This window comes from Nylanderia fulva, unplaced genomic scaffold, assembly GCF_048542155.1.
Source record: "Nylanderia fulva isolate GAGA-0341 unplaced genomic scaffold, ASM4854215v1 Scaffold58, whole genome shotgun sequence".
Classification (NCBI taxonomy): Eukaryota; Metazoa; Arthropoda; class Insecta; order Hymenoptera; family Formicidae; genus Nylanderia; species Nylanderia fulva.
In genome coordinates, this window is record NW_028190676.1 from 111,523 (window position 1) to 128,393 (window position 16,871).

A 16,871-nucleotide genomic window follows, 5' to 3' on the forward strand; every position below is an offset into this window, starting at 1 on the left:
TAGAAATAGATCAGAAAAATCTACATGCAACTTTAAATAAAAGGGCACCTGATATTTTTAAAAAAATTGAAAATAGAATGTAAAGAAAAGAAGAAATTTGGATTCGACAGAAATTGAGGAAAAAATGTTCCAAATTGGAGATTCGTTCTCTATATTATATACACACACCCCCACCCCCACCCCCACGCACGCACGCACGCACGCACGCACATATATATATTACTATTTTTTTTCTTTTCTTCTTAGAAGTAAATCTTTAAAATGTTTGGACGACAAAAAATTAATTTCAATAATAAAATGCTCCTCAACATTTATCGAATTTATTCTTTTTCAAAGTTATATGTATATATAATAGACCTTTCTTTACTTATAAACTTTAAATTATAAACACGCAATAAAATTGCGTTAATTTAATATGAAATAATAGAATATATATATTGTATATATATGAGTTTTTTGTTCCTCATGTCCCTCATATTTTGTTCCTCATATCTCAGCTTTCCTTATCGTAATCGCTACAATAATATAATCAACATCATCATCTTCATTTCGGGATCAGTCAGGAAGAAAGTGATAACGCGATTATATATATATATATATATATACACACACGATATGTCGTAATATACATATACATGTTTCAATACAAATGTTTATTACGAAATTATAGTGACATCTGCGTATCACAGGAGAGCTCAGTCGATTCTTTAGAAACCACTCCATATCGTTGTAGTCTTACATATTTCTCCTATATATTGCGTCCATTCAAATTTGAACATAAAAAAAGTTATAATGACAGAATAAATTTTACACAATTTTTTTATATATACAAGATACCATTTTAAAAAATATGCTTAAATATAAAAAATATTTCGCGTTTTGCAAATTATATTTACTTTTTTGTGTTTTCTTCATACTAAATGATTCCTTTCATTATTTTGTGCATAAAAGTATATTGAGGTAAGATTATCAAAAAATGAATATTTTATTTTACGAGAATTCATTTAGTAGTTTATGTAGAAATATGTCAAATTGTGAAGTGTAAAATATTTCGTATAAACTTCACTCTTTAACCATCTTACAATTAATCTTATGATCTATTATGCCAAATATTATTATGAGAAAAAACATTTAAAAAGCCAGATTGATCTTCAAATAATTTGAAAAATAATCTTAATTAAAATTCAAGATTATCAACTCCCTCTTTGGAAACGAAACATAACATTTTGTTTAAAACATTATTTGGTTGAAAACGATGTTTTTTTTATACAATTTAAACATATTTTTAAAAACGGAACACTGTATATGTATAATTTCGCACAGAATCTGACTTCTTCAAATCGTAGATAAGAAATAAAAATAATATTTATTACATAAAAATATATGTAAGATGCAAATTAATCGATATACCGAATATTCTAGATAGAAACTCATAATATTTGATACCAATTAATTTACACCTTGTATATGCATATCTACATATATGTATACATATATACATACATACATACATATATATATATATATATATGTATATATATAAATATAGAGAGACACGTGGAATTGAAAAAAGTTTCAGACAAAAGTTGTAGGGTTTCGAGGAGGGCATAAAATGGTGCCATTGCTTTGGTCTTGAAAAGTTATTGAAGGTCACGTGAGGTTTACCTTCAATTTCTTAAATGGAACCAACTATTTTTCATTGTATATTCTTGTAGCTTATCTCGAGAGATTTCCAAAACCCTATAACAAAGTATTTTTTCATGGAATACTCTTTGAGTTATAAAGGTTTGAAGCTAACAATTTTTTGACATAAAATGTAAAATATCTTATAAAATATTCAATTTTCGATAATTATGTCTTAATACTTTTCTGCACAGTATAATAAGATCAATCAATTGGTATAAGGAAAACAGATAATTGTTTTAAAAAGAATATGTAATATTCAACATGCAGCTATACTTTTTTATAAGCAACTATGTATTTTTTTACACCAATTGATTGATTCTATTATTCAGTGCAAAAAAGTATTAAGGCATGATTTTCGAAAATTTAATATTTTACAAGATATTTTACATTGTATGTCAAAAAATTGTTAGCTTTAAATCTTTATAACTCAAAGAGTACTCCATGAAAAAATACTTTATTATAGGGTTTTGGAAACCTCTCGAGATAAGATACAAGAATATACAATGAAAAATAGATGATTCCATTTAAGAAATTGAAGGTGATCTTCACGTGACCTTCAAATGACTTTTCAAAGTCAAAGCAATGGCAGCATCTTATGTCCCCCTCAAAATTCTACAACTTTTGTCTGAAACTTTTTTCAATTCCACGTGTCTTTCTCCACTTATCTCAATGCGTCAATTAAAATAAAACACCCTGCATATATATGCGTGTTATTCATTTCGAATTTATTTTATAATAATTTCTCGCGACGGATTTTTTAAATAAAATCCCGAATGGAGTGGTCACTCGAGTTTCGTCATATGTTACAGATGTTTTTGTATTGCTCTTCGTATATATAGACCTTACTATCGCCTTTTTCTCAATTACAATTAAAAAAAGCAATTTCGAAAGTATAATATATAACGCTTTCGCGTCGTCGATTTATGAAAAATAGGCGCTCAGAGAGAGAGAGAGAGAGAGAGAGAAATGCAAAAGAATATGCCCAAGTAACAAACTGACGCCAATAAACCTTATAATGACGTCATTTTGATGTCTCTGACATCATTTTGATGTCTATGACGTCATTTGACGTCAAAATGACGTACTTATGATTAACAATCATATAGAAACAACGTTAACAATCATATTGAACGTTAATAATAATATCCTCTTACTGATCGCAACATTTCTTTGACAGCAAATATAAGAATGTGTCTACGAATTGTAAGTAATCTTTTTTACTATAAATTATCATTACAATAAAAGAATATTAATGCGTATATTTTAGTGCCCATCGATTCTCCAACTAGATTTCTTCTTCAACTTTCATCTAATAAACTTTCTCTAACGATTATTAATAAGATTAATAGTTTTATAAGCATAGAATTAATCTCTCTTAGACCTGGATAGCGAATATCCGCTTGTATGTATATATGTATATATATATAATATATATGTATATATATACACATTTTTAAAAGACCGATTCCACAATTTTCCAGAATTCACTCTCTTGAATATAATAATAACATATTCGCAAAGAAAAATTACGAATAATACGTGAAATATAATTCTGTAATTCTTTGTGAAAAAATTAAACAATTTGTTAGCAAGCGGGTCCACTTTCTAGGGCGAAAATTTTATTACAAATAAGAAGATTAATTTCAATAATAAATATAATCTCTTTTTAAAAATTTTTGGTATGTATAATTTCCAAACATATCTTAAAGCTTTTCAAATAAATAATACATTATCGTATATTGCATTATTTAATAATTTCTTTTTTTAATATTATTCTGTGAGGCTTCTCAAAAATATAAATAATATTGCCTTAACTAAGATGCTTTATGTTATGATTATAGCATATTTAATAATTAACGAAATATCGTAATAATTAATCTAAAATTAGACCAGCAATTATTTGAATTCAATCGTATATTTAATTGTAGTTGCGTTGCTGAACATCTGGATTAAATTATTATCACAATTAGCTCTTATATATACAGGGTGAGTCATTTTAATCAACGCACGTAAATATCTCGTATAGTAAGCAAGATGGAAAAAAATGTCTCAAACAAAAATTTTTTGACTATGAGGGGGACATAAAATGGTGTCATTGATTTGAACTAAACATTTTACAAGATATTTTACATTTTATGCCAAAAAATTGTAAAAAAACTTTAAACTTTTATAATTTGAAAAGTACTTCATCAAACAACACTTTATTATAGAATAGAAACGATATATTTAATTTGACCCAAACTAGCCAAGAAAATTTTTATTTTATTTCCACAACGTTTCGACCATCTGTTTTTGGTCCTTTTCAAGTGAAAAATTCCTTGATAAAAGCAGTTAATTGACACTGTTGTCATGATTATTAAACAATATGATTATCGGACTTTTTTTTAAAAACATTTGAAATAACTTTTGAAAGAACTTTTGAAAGAAAGTAACCGTGTATGAATGTAAACGTGTTTTTTGACGATCCATCATAACGATAAGATGCAGTTACTTTCTTTCAAAAGTTATTTCAAATGTTTTTAAAAAAAGGCCGATAATCATATTTTGTTTAATAATCATGACAACAGTGTCAACTAATTACGCTTTTATCAAGGAATTTTTCACTTGAAAAGGACCAAAAACAGATGGTCGAAACGTTGTGGAAATAAAATAAAAATTTTCTTGGCTAGTTTGGGTCGAATTAAATATATCGTTCCTATTTTAAATACCACTAGCGACGTTTTAAGTATTCAATTTGACTTTATTATAGGTTTTTGGAAAGCTCTTTAGATAAGTTATAAGAATATGTAATGAAAATTAGCAGGTTCCATTAAAGAAATTGAAGGTGACCTTTACATGACCTTTAAATGATTATACAAGGTCAAATCAATAACACCATTTTATGTTCTCTTCATAGTCAAAAAACTTTTGTTGGAAACATTTTTTCCATCTTGCTTACTATACGAGATATTTACGTGCGTTGATTAAAATGGCTCACCTCTGTATATATATATATATGTGTGTGTGTTTGTGTATATATATATATATATATATATATATATATATTTTTTTTTTTAAGATATGATTGTGAATATAATTATGTAAAATATTTTTTGTATGATAAAACAAAGTTTATTGGATCAATCAATCTAAAATAATACTTAAGAATTAGTTGTAATTAATCTGCAAGTTTTCAATTGATTAATAACAAATTTTAACGATGATAAAAAATATTGATACAAATAAATTGCTCGTCCAATAATGCCTTTAGAATATTAACTTACATTATGAATGAAGGTTTTTATATGAAATACCTCAACATCAGTAATATTTTGTAACTTTGTGTGTGTAAGAGTGTAATTGATTATAAATTAAGTTTTTGTTTACAACAGTGGCATGTGAAAACAAGTGTCGCATAACAAAAGTATGTATTTTTTTTACTGACAGAAAACGGAGATGTAATCCTAATAAATAGGAAACTTTCAGCATTTTTACGTATCAAGAATCTCAGTTTGAAATATTTATAGAGACAAAGAGGCTCTCTTCTTCAGCTTCTTTCGCCGAAGCGTTTTAGCTATACCTAAAAACTAGAGTTATCAACATCGAAATTGTATTTTAACTTTAAAATGTTCAAAAATACGGGACACGTTTGATTCGCCTCGCATCGAACGTTTTAAAAAAGTATCGTTGATCTGAAACTTTTTTTTCTCTCTTTCTCTTGCACACACGCACACTTTCGCTCTCATTGTTATATCCTCTTATTCGGTTATTTTATATATTTATTCGCATTTTTTTTTATTCGCACAGCTTACTATTTATAATATTCTTATCTCTGCATATACGAAAATAAAGTAAAAACTGGTATGTAAGGGTCTGTCCTCGCTGAAAAACTCGCAACAATACGTTTTTTCCGTCCGAAATATAAATTGTTTTGCGTAATATATCTGTATATATATGTACTGAATCGACGTTTACATGTCGTTTACATACTTTTTCTCTTTCGCATGATTACATTATAATATAAAGCTAATATACTAATATACTATCTATATTAAAAATAACGCAAAATATATATAAACAATACGAATAAAGAGTGTTGTACTATACTTTTTAGTAGAAGATTGAGATAAAAAAAAAGAAATGTATATTATATATGTATATTTTGATTATGTAGAGAGAATCAAATGGCGGAAGTCTTCGTGCTGGGAAGTATGTTGGATACCTAAGAAAATCTTCACTCGATGAACAAAATTGTTCTGTTATATTGTAAAAGCTTTCGTTAAAATAACACATTCTAATACAAGAAAAAACTTTGTTTACTATACACATATTTTATGATAAATACAAAACATACGTTTATTGTCAAGTAATTATCATTAAAGTCAGATCTTTAACGCGATCCGCATTTGGTGTCAAATTAGTGTCCCTTACTTCTAAATTTTGTACCTATAAGTCACTACTAAAATGATATAACTTAAATAGCACAAAGAAACAGTATTTGGCATTAAAAAGAATCTCAATAACACATTTATATTTTAAACAACTTAAACTCACAATTTAAAAAAAAATTTGTTTTATATCGACGAAAAGTTGGTATCCAACAGACTTTTCCACATATTCAGGCTATGAATGATCAGTAGTCGCGATATGGGCAGTGAATGATTAAGCAAATATCAATATATTAAATAGGCTGACTCTCCCATTGAGGCGCCCATTCCGGAAGTCGTCAATCCACGCTAGATGGCGGCGCGGCATATCGGGAACGCGAATCCGAATCCCCGTCGCATATGTATTTTCCTGAAACAGCAAAATTAAGATTATACTTTTCAATTGTTTTTTCAATAAAAAATAAATAATATGTAAAACAATATAAGAACCTTATTTAGGCTCCTGACTATATTAGAATGGTGACGTCAGAAGTGAGAAAACACACGCCAGAAATTCTTACAAATTATTCAAAATATCAGAAGATGTTTTAGATAAAAGTTTTACAGTAAAAAGACCTCTATTTAAGGGAATGCTGGAGTGAGTTCGTTGTTTTTTCCTATTTTATTGACAAAATGTGAGGTTAGATAAAGTATAAATAGGTTATTCTTTTTATTGGCAGCTTGTACATACAAAATAAGACCCGGCCGGATTTGGCATTAGATAAAGGAATATAAGTGAATGTTTAGATATCAATTTGGAAGTCTAGTAAACGAGAATAACTCATCCTACATTTTCGTGCACACATGAAATTCTTTTTATTGGCAGCTTGTACATACAAAATAAAATCAGACCGGATTTGGCATTAGATAAAGGAATATAAGTGAATGTTTAGATATCAATTTGGAAGCCTAGTAAACGAGAATAACTCATCCTACATTTTCGTGCACACATGAAAATGTAGGATGAGTTATTCTCGTTTACTAGGCTTCCAAATTGATATCTAAACATTCACTTATATTCCTTTATCTAATGCCAAATCCGGTCTGATCTTATTTTGTATGTACAAGCTGCCAATAAAAAGAATAACCTATTTATACTTTATCTAACCTCACATTTTCTTGATAAAACAGGAAAAAACAACAAACTCACTCCAGCATCCCCTTAACCACGTTAATAAAATTTTGAAAAAATGATTTTTCTAAATTATTAATTCTCAAAAATTATTTTTTCAAAATTTTATTCACGTAGTTAAATAGAGATATTTTTATTATAAAATTTTTGTCAAACTTTTTTTTTATATCTTGAATAATTTTCGAGATATCTTGTGTGCTTTCTCGCCTCTGACGTCACAATCTAACATAGCCGCAGCGAGGACCCAGGAATCTTAAGTATATGAAATAAATTTATAATTTAGAATATATTTATGTTGATTATGTTGTTTTTTATATTCATTGAAAATATAGCAAGAGGTATCTACTCAAATCTTGTAAAAAAATTCAAATATTTTCAAATATTTTCAATTAAAATTTTAAATAAAGAAAGGAAATTTGTATGAATGTAAAATATTATTTAAAATAAGTTTCTTTATGCGCTTTCTATTCATACGATTGAAAAGAAAGTTATCATATACTTTTACCAGCATTTAATATCGACTTTTTAATCGTAAAATTAATTTGAACAATATAACAAAGTGCAATATATCACTATGTTTAAATGCAAAAGATATATATAAAAATGTAATATAAAAATATAAAACAAAAAATAATTTACTAAGATTAATTCAAGGCTCTGTAATATATTAAATATAAATCACAAATAATAAAGGCCGAAAGAGCCATACGCGGATATTGCTGCGTACATTTGCAACGTAAATTAATTTTTCGTTGGAAATAATCCGTGCACAAGGCACATATCATTCTCGATGTACTACCAAGATTTAAAATTTGAAATCTCATACTTGAGATTTAATTTCAAAAACCCTCTAACTCCCCTAAGCAAAATAAAGAAATAAATGCAAAAGAAAAATATAGATCCGAAAGTTGCTGAATCGGGATTAAAATTAAATCACAAGTATGAGATTATTTCAAGTTTTAAATCTTGGTAGCACACCGAGAATAATACGTGCCTGGTGCACGGTTTATTTCCAACGAAAAATTAATTTTCGTTGGAAATGTACGCAGCAACATCCGCGTATGGCTCTTTTAGGCCTTTATTATTTATGATTTATATTTAAAAAATAATTTATTTTAAATATATACGTCTTAAGGAGTACTAATTTATTTAAATATTGTTAAAAATTGAACAATTTTCTATAGAGTTCTCATAAAACTTTATATTAAAAAGGAATCACATTAAACTCATATGAAATTTTGACAAAAACTTACATATTACAAAGGAATATATTTGTAAAACATATTTTTTTTAAATATCCTTTTTATACTGTTATTCGTGATTAATGCATGCATTAATCGAGTGATATTTAATAATCCAAATTTAACGTACCAGACACAAATTTTCGCTTCACCAAGCTTAATCTATATCCGGAACCTATGAGCTCAAACTCGACCCCCGACAGTGTGGTCCCTTCGCAATTGAACTGGGTGAATATAGTGCCCTGACTGCCCGGGCCATGTTCGAGCTCAACCCGCGCCTTCAGGGACCCGACTCCATTGCCCTCGCTGTGCTGCGAAAGCTCCGTAAACTTCCACAAAACGCGATTCGTGTCGGACAACCACTGCGCCGGTGGTTTGCTGTTGAGTGATTTGAAGCCGCCGTCGATCGGCGCCGCGACGTGGAGATTCAGTAGAGGACTCGGTGAGGCCATAGCGCGACTATTATATTTGTAATCGATCTAATGAAAAAAAAAGACAAATTACTATATATAAAACATTCTTTGAGGGTTGGGTAGTTAATGATTTTTTAAAACTAAGTTAATTGCTTATAAAATTAATTTATACGATATATTTATAAATTATATAATTTAGTTGTTTTATAAATTTAACGTATAAGACGGGCAACAAGAGCCAAATCGCGGATGACAATGCGTTATCCTAACGAAACTAAATAATTTTCCGTTAGAATTAAATACCGGTGCACAAGGCACCAAATTTTACTTGGACACGGCCAAGATTTTAAAATATGAAATAATCTCATATTTGAGATTTTAATTTCAATACCCCCTTTAACCCCCCTACGGAAAATAAATAAATGAATGCAAGAGAAAAATATAGATCCGAAAATCGCTGAATCGGGAATCGAACCCGAGACCTTTCGCTTGCCGGGCGACTGCTCTTCCAGCTGAGCTATTCAGATCCTTTCGATTCTATACTTTTCTCTGTTATATATATTAATGTTGGTAAACAAACGCATTTTTAAGCCAGCGTGTATCAATATAAGAGTTTTAACAAGGCTCTGTAATATAAATATAAATTTAACGTATAAGACGGGCAACAAGAGCCAAATCGCGGATGACAATGCGTTATCCTAACGAAACTAAATAATTTTCCGTTAGAATTAAATACCGGTGCACAAGGCACCAAATTTTACTTGGACACGGCCAAGATTTTAAAATATGAAATAATCTCATATTTGAGATTTTAATTTCAATACCCCCTTTAACCCCCCTAGGGAAAATAAATAAATGAATGCAAGAGAAAAATATAGATTAGTTGTTTTAATTAAGTTTACATGAACACAAAATTAACTCACAGTTAAAGTTAAGATAAGATTAAATTAACTGAAATTAAATTAAAAGTTAATTTTTAAAAATATTATTTATATTAAATTAAAACTTTGTTAATTCCTTTAAAATTTATAAAACAAATAACAAAGAAATTTTGATTTTTATATAGAAATGTATTTTTTGGTAGATACAATTGATGACAAATAAACATAAAAATTAATAATGCTTTAATTTAATATATTATGTTTATAACTTATAAAAAAACAATAATGGTATTCAGAGATAAAAAAATTAACTTAAGAAAAAAGTTAATAAGTTTAAGATCAAAAAGAACTAGTTGAAATTAAAAATTCATACATTTTAAATTAATTAAACTAAATTAAAAGTTATTAACTTTTTAACTTTTAACTAATTAACTAGTTATTATTTAACCCTGATTCTTTAACAAAATTTTCTTGAGAAATACTAAATTTTTCAAAATAAAAAAATCTGACAATTTCCGGGTTTTCCAAGAAAGGAGATCCTACATCCGTCTGTTACACCGATAAAAATTTAATGATTAAACGAACTTACCAAGTAAAGTTCAATCATAATTATGCAGGGGGTTTCGTCCGGATAAAATGCAATGTAGTCGTGCCTTAAGCGCACATCCACAACAACGTTCAGATTTCGAAAATTCCGGTTGTAGTAGGCGCCGGCCGTATATAACAACAAGTTTCAAAGTTTAAATCCAAAAGCAAATCGCAAGAAAACATAGGGGAAGAAAAAAAGGGAGGGAAGTTTATGCGGACGAGACCCCCCCCCCCCCCCGCATAATTATATGATCGAACTTTACTTGATAAGTTCGTTTAATCATTAAATTATGGTGGGGGCCTCGTCCGGATAAAATACAATGTAGATGTTTAGAGAGCGATTTGCAAATTCATTACCGGTAGAAAATCTGAAAGAGAACTGGTGTTTTTATATAAATAAACCTTGCAAGAAAAACGGCAGATGATGTCATAAAGGAAAATATATTAAAAAGCATAAATAAATACAGAGTTAATTTAATATAATTGCATTTGAAAACGCATCGGGGTTAACAATTGGAATATAAAACTTAGCGAAAATTTGAGAATCGGCGGACCAACCCGCCGCTCTCTTAATTAAGTCTACAGAAATGCCTTTTTTGACCGCGAAAAAAGTCGATGCGTGACGTGTGCTATGAGCCAAGAAAGAATTAACAACCCCACAGTCGATTAAAGTCTCGCGAATCCATCTACTAATGGTTTGTACACCGACAGATTTGTGAGAAGTTTTAAAGGAGATGAAAAAAGAATCAGAATCTGTTGAACAAAGTTCAACTGTTCGGTGCAAGTAATGTTCTAGTAAACCAACGATGCAAAGATTAATACTCGCTCGTTAAAGTGCGAAAAAGATAAAAGAGGTTGAAAGCGAGATCCGGAGCAGAAGTCTTAATACAATCCGGAACTCTTATAACTATCTTATTAAGAGAAAGAGAAATAAAAGGAATTCGTATAGCAGTGAGAGATTGACAGCGTTGTCCCGAACCGAGAGCGAAGAGAAGGACCAGTTTTCTTGGTAATTTTTTCAAGAGAAAGATCTTCGTGAGGGAAAAGAGACCCGAGTTTTTGACGGGTGTAGGATCCCAAATATAATTGTAACGAGGTTTAGGAGGTTTCAAAACACTTGCATCTTTACAAAAACGTCTGATTAAAGAGTCATCTCCGATTGCGTTATCAAAAAATATCAAAGAGATGACTGATCTCGCAGTATTAAAGGTGGAGAAAGAACCTGCCACACTTAATACTTTTGAAAGAAAAGAAAGAACATCGCTTAACTTCGGAGAAAAAATTGAAACTTGATGTATTTGGCAAAAATTTCACCAATCATGAAGGGATCGTGTATATTGTTTCACGGTTGATAAGGCGAGAGATGCTAATAATGCATCTAACGATAAATCCGGTACTTTGCGATTTCTAACTGCTTCCCTGATAATTTCGCGATCCCCAGGGAAAGCGTCTTGTAGGAAGGATGTCAGTTCCTAAGAGGAGAAGAAAAAAGTTTAGAAGAGTGTAATATAAGAAGTTCTGAAGCTAAAAGGCGTTGAGAGAGGAAACCAAGATTGTGAAGGCCACCAGGAAACAATCGAAGGACAAAATTCCTTCCGCTTCATTATTAATAATTTTCCGTAAAACTTTCGGTATAAGAATGAAAGGAGGGAAAGCATAAAAATAAAAATTTTCCCAAGATAAAGTAAAAACATCGACGGCAAAGGAGCCTGAGTCTGAAATCCAAGAGATATACAGATCGTACTTAGCATTAAGAAGCGAAGCAAAAAGATCAACGTCGAAAGAGCCAAATTCTTTCAAGACGAAGTTAAAAGCCTTGGGAGAAAATGACCATTCCGTGTCAGCATTTGGACGACGGGACTTATAATCAGCAATAACATTTTCACCCGAAGCAATGTAAGAAGCGAAAAGAAAAATGTTTCTATTTTCACACCATTGCCAAATATCTCTGGAGATTGATCAAAGGAGTCGATGTTGGACTGAACTAAAATGATTAATATATGAGAGAGCTGTTGTGTTGTTAATCCTAAGAAGTAACTCACAATTTTGTAAATTAGCTGCAAAACATTTAAGAGCGAAAAAAGCCGCTTTGAGTTCAAGAGCGTTAATGTGAAGAGACTTGTCATCTTCCACCAGTCATGTGAGCGTAAAGATCCGCAAGAGGCACCTCAGCCTGTTAAAGAAGCATTAGAAAAAATTTCTAAAGAGAATCGACCCGTGCATATGACATTAGCTTGATGTGAGTTAGATAGAACTCTGCGTCACTACTGAAAATCCTCTTAAAGAAAAAGCGGGATGAATAAATTTGCAGAAAAGATTCCATTCAATTTTAACAAAGCAAGATATTAACTCTTTCAAATAATTTAGTATAAAGGATAACAAACGACTGGACAAATTAAGACAAGTGAATCAATCATACTTGCAAAATCTCGAATAGAGCAGTGAGATTTTGAAGAAAAATTAAGAATCATCTTGAGAAATTTATCACGATGTTCCGTCCGAATCGTGATGGATTGATGTTCTGAATAAAAAATAAAGCCGAGGTATTTTCTTCTTTTTGCTGATATTAACTCTGATTTACTGAAATTAATTATAAAGCCTAAGGCTGACAATAAGTTAATGTGAGCCTGAACATTATCACAAGAATCTATTGACGATCCTAAAAGCAAAAAATCGTCCAAGTAAACGATAGATTCATAATCTTCTCGAAGAAACGAAGTAACTGAACGCAGAATTTTGGTAAAAATGAATGGTGCAGCGGAGAGACCAAAGGGAAGTACTGCAAATTCGTAGATTATCCCTCGCCATTGAAATCTAAGAAACTACCTATGAGAGATGTGTATTGGAACTAGTAAATACGCTTCTTCGATGTCTGATGTGATCATATGAGTATCTGGAAGCATTAGACATATGAGCGTCCTTCAGTCCTCTAGTTCAAAGTGTGGAAGAGATGTGTAAATTTAATTCTTTAAAATTAAGAATAAAATGCTCTCCCCCCCCCCCCGATTTTTCACGAAGAAAAAATAGAGATAAAAATTGATCATTTGCAAAATCTACAATGTTAATCGCTCCCTTTTGTAAGAGACAAATTTCGTTGTCAGTGAGTAGCCTCCAAGATCTAAGACAGAACATCGTTTGGTAAGGAAAGTGTTACTCGAAGGGATGTTGGGGAATCGGCTCCGAGTCGCATCACGGGACAGACTGCTAGAATGGTCATGGATACGCATCCCGAGAGATACCGCGGGATTTGCGGCGCGGTTTCGTATGTTTAGAACTTGAATGATGTTTATGATGGAAAGAAGAGTTGGAACGAGATCTGTGCCTTCTTTTTCCCATAATTAAGTTTGAAAAAACGAATACAATTAAAGGAAAAACACTAGGATACGTGTTGCAGTTGCAAACAACAAAACACAATTGAAACCCGTTGTTATGTACGGCCGGCGCCTACTACGACCGAAATTTTCGAAATCTGAACGTTGTTGTGGATGCGCGCTTAAGGCACGACTACATTGTATTTCATCCGGACGAGACCCCCGGCATAATCTCTTTTACCGCAAAATTGAATTCGACCTCTAATCTTCTTGTTAACTATATAGATTAAAAAATATTTTTCCACAATTAAAGTAATAATAATAACAAACTGTGGACGCTATAATTATAAAAAAACAAGTTTTTAAATGCTGATAAAAAAGTGTAACTTTTTAACTTTTTTTATTTGATTAGTACTTTAAGTGTGAAAAAAGGTTTTTCCATCTGTAGCAAATAAAAAGAAAAGGGTGCGCAAAAATTATGTTTTATCAATAACTAATACAAGACAGCGTTTATAGGATTCCCTTAAATATACAAACAGCTGCGAACAGGGTACATACTCAAACTTTGAAATAAATTTAAGAGTTTAACAAGGCTCTGTCATGTAAATATAAATTTAAAGTATAAGACAGGCGATAAAAAAAAAGAGCTGATCGCGGAAGACAGTGCGTTATCCCAACGAAACTAAATTTTTTCGTTAGAATTAAATATCTGTGTACCTGGCACCAAATTTTACTTGGTCACTGCCAAGATTTTAAAATATAAAATAATCTCATATTTGAGATTTAATTTCAATAATCCTTTAACCCCCCTACGGAAATAAATAAATGCAAGAGAAAAATATAGATCGGAAAGTCGCTGAATCGGGAATCGAACCCAAGACCTTTCGCTTGCCGGGCGACTGCTCTTCCAACTGAGCTATTCAGATCCTTTCGATTCTATACTTTTCTTTGATATATATAATAATGTTGATAAACAAACGCCTTTAAGCCAGCGTGTATAAAGTTAAGAGTTTAACAAGGCTCTGTCATATAAATATAAATTTAAAGTATAAGACAGGCGATAAGAGCCGATTGCGGAAGACAGTTTCTCTTGCATTTATTTATTTCCGTAGGAAGGTTAAAGGAATATTGAAATTAAATCTCAAATATGAGATTATTTCATATTTTAAAATCTTGGCAGTGACCAAGTAAAATTTGGTGCCTTGTGCACAGATATTTAATTCTAACGAAAAAATTTAGTTTCGTTGGGATAACGCACTGTCTTCTGCGATCGGCTCTTATCGCCTGTCTTATACTTTAAATTTAAATTTAGAAATAAATTCCTGAAGATTTCATGATTTTCCAGATGCTTTTGTTCAAAGTTCCAGGTAAAATTAAAATATTTTAAATAATATTTAGAATACAATTTTAAAATAAAATATGTTATACATAATTATTTAACATAAATAATGCATTTTTTTAATATAATAATGTAATATAATATTATATATTATAATATATACTTTATATAAAATTAATAAATTTTATATTTTTTAAAACTATATTTTAAAATCAAATGTGCAATTTTTTTTTAAATTCTTTGAGTTCAAATAAAATTCCATGGATTTTTCATTAGAACAAATTTCCCTGAGAATTTCAGGTTTTCCACGTTTTTCCAGGGAGTATACACCCTATGTGAACCGTAATTCGGATAACTCTCAAGTACCTTGAGATCGGTGTGGCTCGTCTCGCACTTCCAATACGCGACCAGTTGAAAGGGGCAAGAACCGGCACCGTCCTTGCACTTGATCTGGTATTTGAGGATGTCTACGTTGAAATACGAGGCCGAGGGATTCTGTTCGGCTTGCCGCCGTAGCAACGTAGTTAAGGCACTCATGTTAAATTCGAAGATCGTACTGTCGACGGTAGTTTGGGTCGCGTCCCTGCAAACAAGCCAACAAGCATCTCCAGAACCTCCCCTTTTATCACAATCGCTTCTTCGGTTGACTTAATTCTTAATTTAATTAATGAATGACTTATAACCAATGTTATGCTTAAATTTTAATTTTAGCTAGATAAAAATGAGATAAAAATATGTAAATTCATCTTATTATTAGATAAGATGATGAATTTGTTTTAAATATATCTATAATTATATGGCGATTTATCTAGATAATTTTCTAGATAATTTTTAAAACTGCTTATGTAAACACAGTTATAAAAAAATATAAATTATAAAAAGAATATAAAAATATATGTATTCATATTTTTAATTATAATTTTTATCACTTACTGCTTAAGTTCTACTATTTAAGTATTTTTATATGCTATGATTCTATACCAAAATTATCTAAAAATTATTCTAGATAATTTAGTAAAGATGATACTTTTCTTTATCTAAGATGCAGATATAGATAATACATATTTTTATTATCTGTATAAAGATATGATGACGCCAAAGTTTCATTTAGATAATCATCTATATAATTTTATTTAGATATCAGCAAACACTGCTTATAACATTGTTCAACAAAATATGACTCTTTTTCGAACAAGACTAATCGTTTCTTTACAGGTTTTTAGATGTTGAATGCAAATCCGATTTCTACCCTAACAACACACGTATCCTGAGGACATCCTGAGGATGTTCGAATGTCTTCTGAATGCCCTCTGGATATCTTTCGGATGTGCTATTAGGATAAATTGCTCCATCATGTCACAATTTTGAAAAATTTTTAATTAAAATAGCGAAAAAGGACTATTTATACGAACTTTATCATTATAACTACAATATGGGACGTGCTAGAGAAGTTTTATTGCAAAATAAAGTATGTTATTGTTAGGACTTTTAACCCTCAAAAGGAGTCGGTTTTTGGTGTCGGTTAATAAGATATCCATTGTTAAATCTAAGCTATGTTGTGGAAGTTAACTGTGACTTACAATTGACGATTTATTAAATGGCTTTTGAGTATTTTTTTAGGTTATTGAATACGAATTCAATGTAAAAAAATTGTCAAATTCAAGATGTTGCTCAATATGGAGGATGTCAAAATTAAAATAATGCTTTTTTTAAATATAAATCCATCATATTAAGTCCACCATTTTGAATTTGATAATTCTAACACTAGATTTGTAATTGACAGAGACCTAAAAAAAACTTTTAAAATTAGATAAACATAACTAAAATTTATTTTGTAAAAAAGTTGGGTAATAACTAATTAATTAGTTAAAAGT

At 30.2% G+C, this 16,871-nt stretch overlaps 1 protein-coding gene across 8 annotated transcripts in view; it reads right to left on the reverse strand.

Annotated features, from left to right (window-relative positions):
* Window positions 1–306: 306 nt before the first annotated feature.
* LOC114935504 (F-BAR domain only protein 2) overlaps window positions 307–16,871 on the reverse strand; it is a 45,645-nt gene continuing 29,080 nt past the window's right edge. For all 8 annotated transcript variants that reach the window (XM_085487607.1, XM_085487609.1, XM_085487612.1 and 5 more), the window contains 3 exons: window positions 15,364–15,580; window positions 8,596–8,944; window positions 307–6,462 (listed from right to left, as the gene is read on the reverse strand). In XM_085487607.1, coding sequence (XP_085343733.1) covers window positions 6,392–6,462; window positions 8,596–8,944; window positions 15,364–15,580 — 637 coding nt within the window. In that variant the 3' untranslated portion in view covers window positions 307–6,391. The remainder of the gene's footprint in view (window positions 6,463–8,595; window positions 8,945–15,363; window positions 15,581–16,871) is intronic.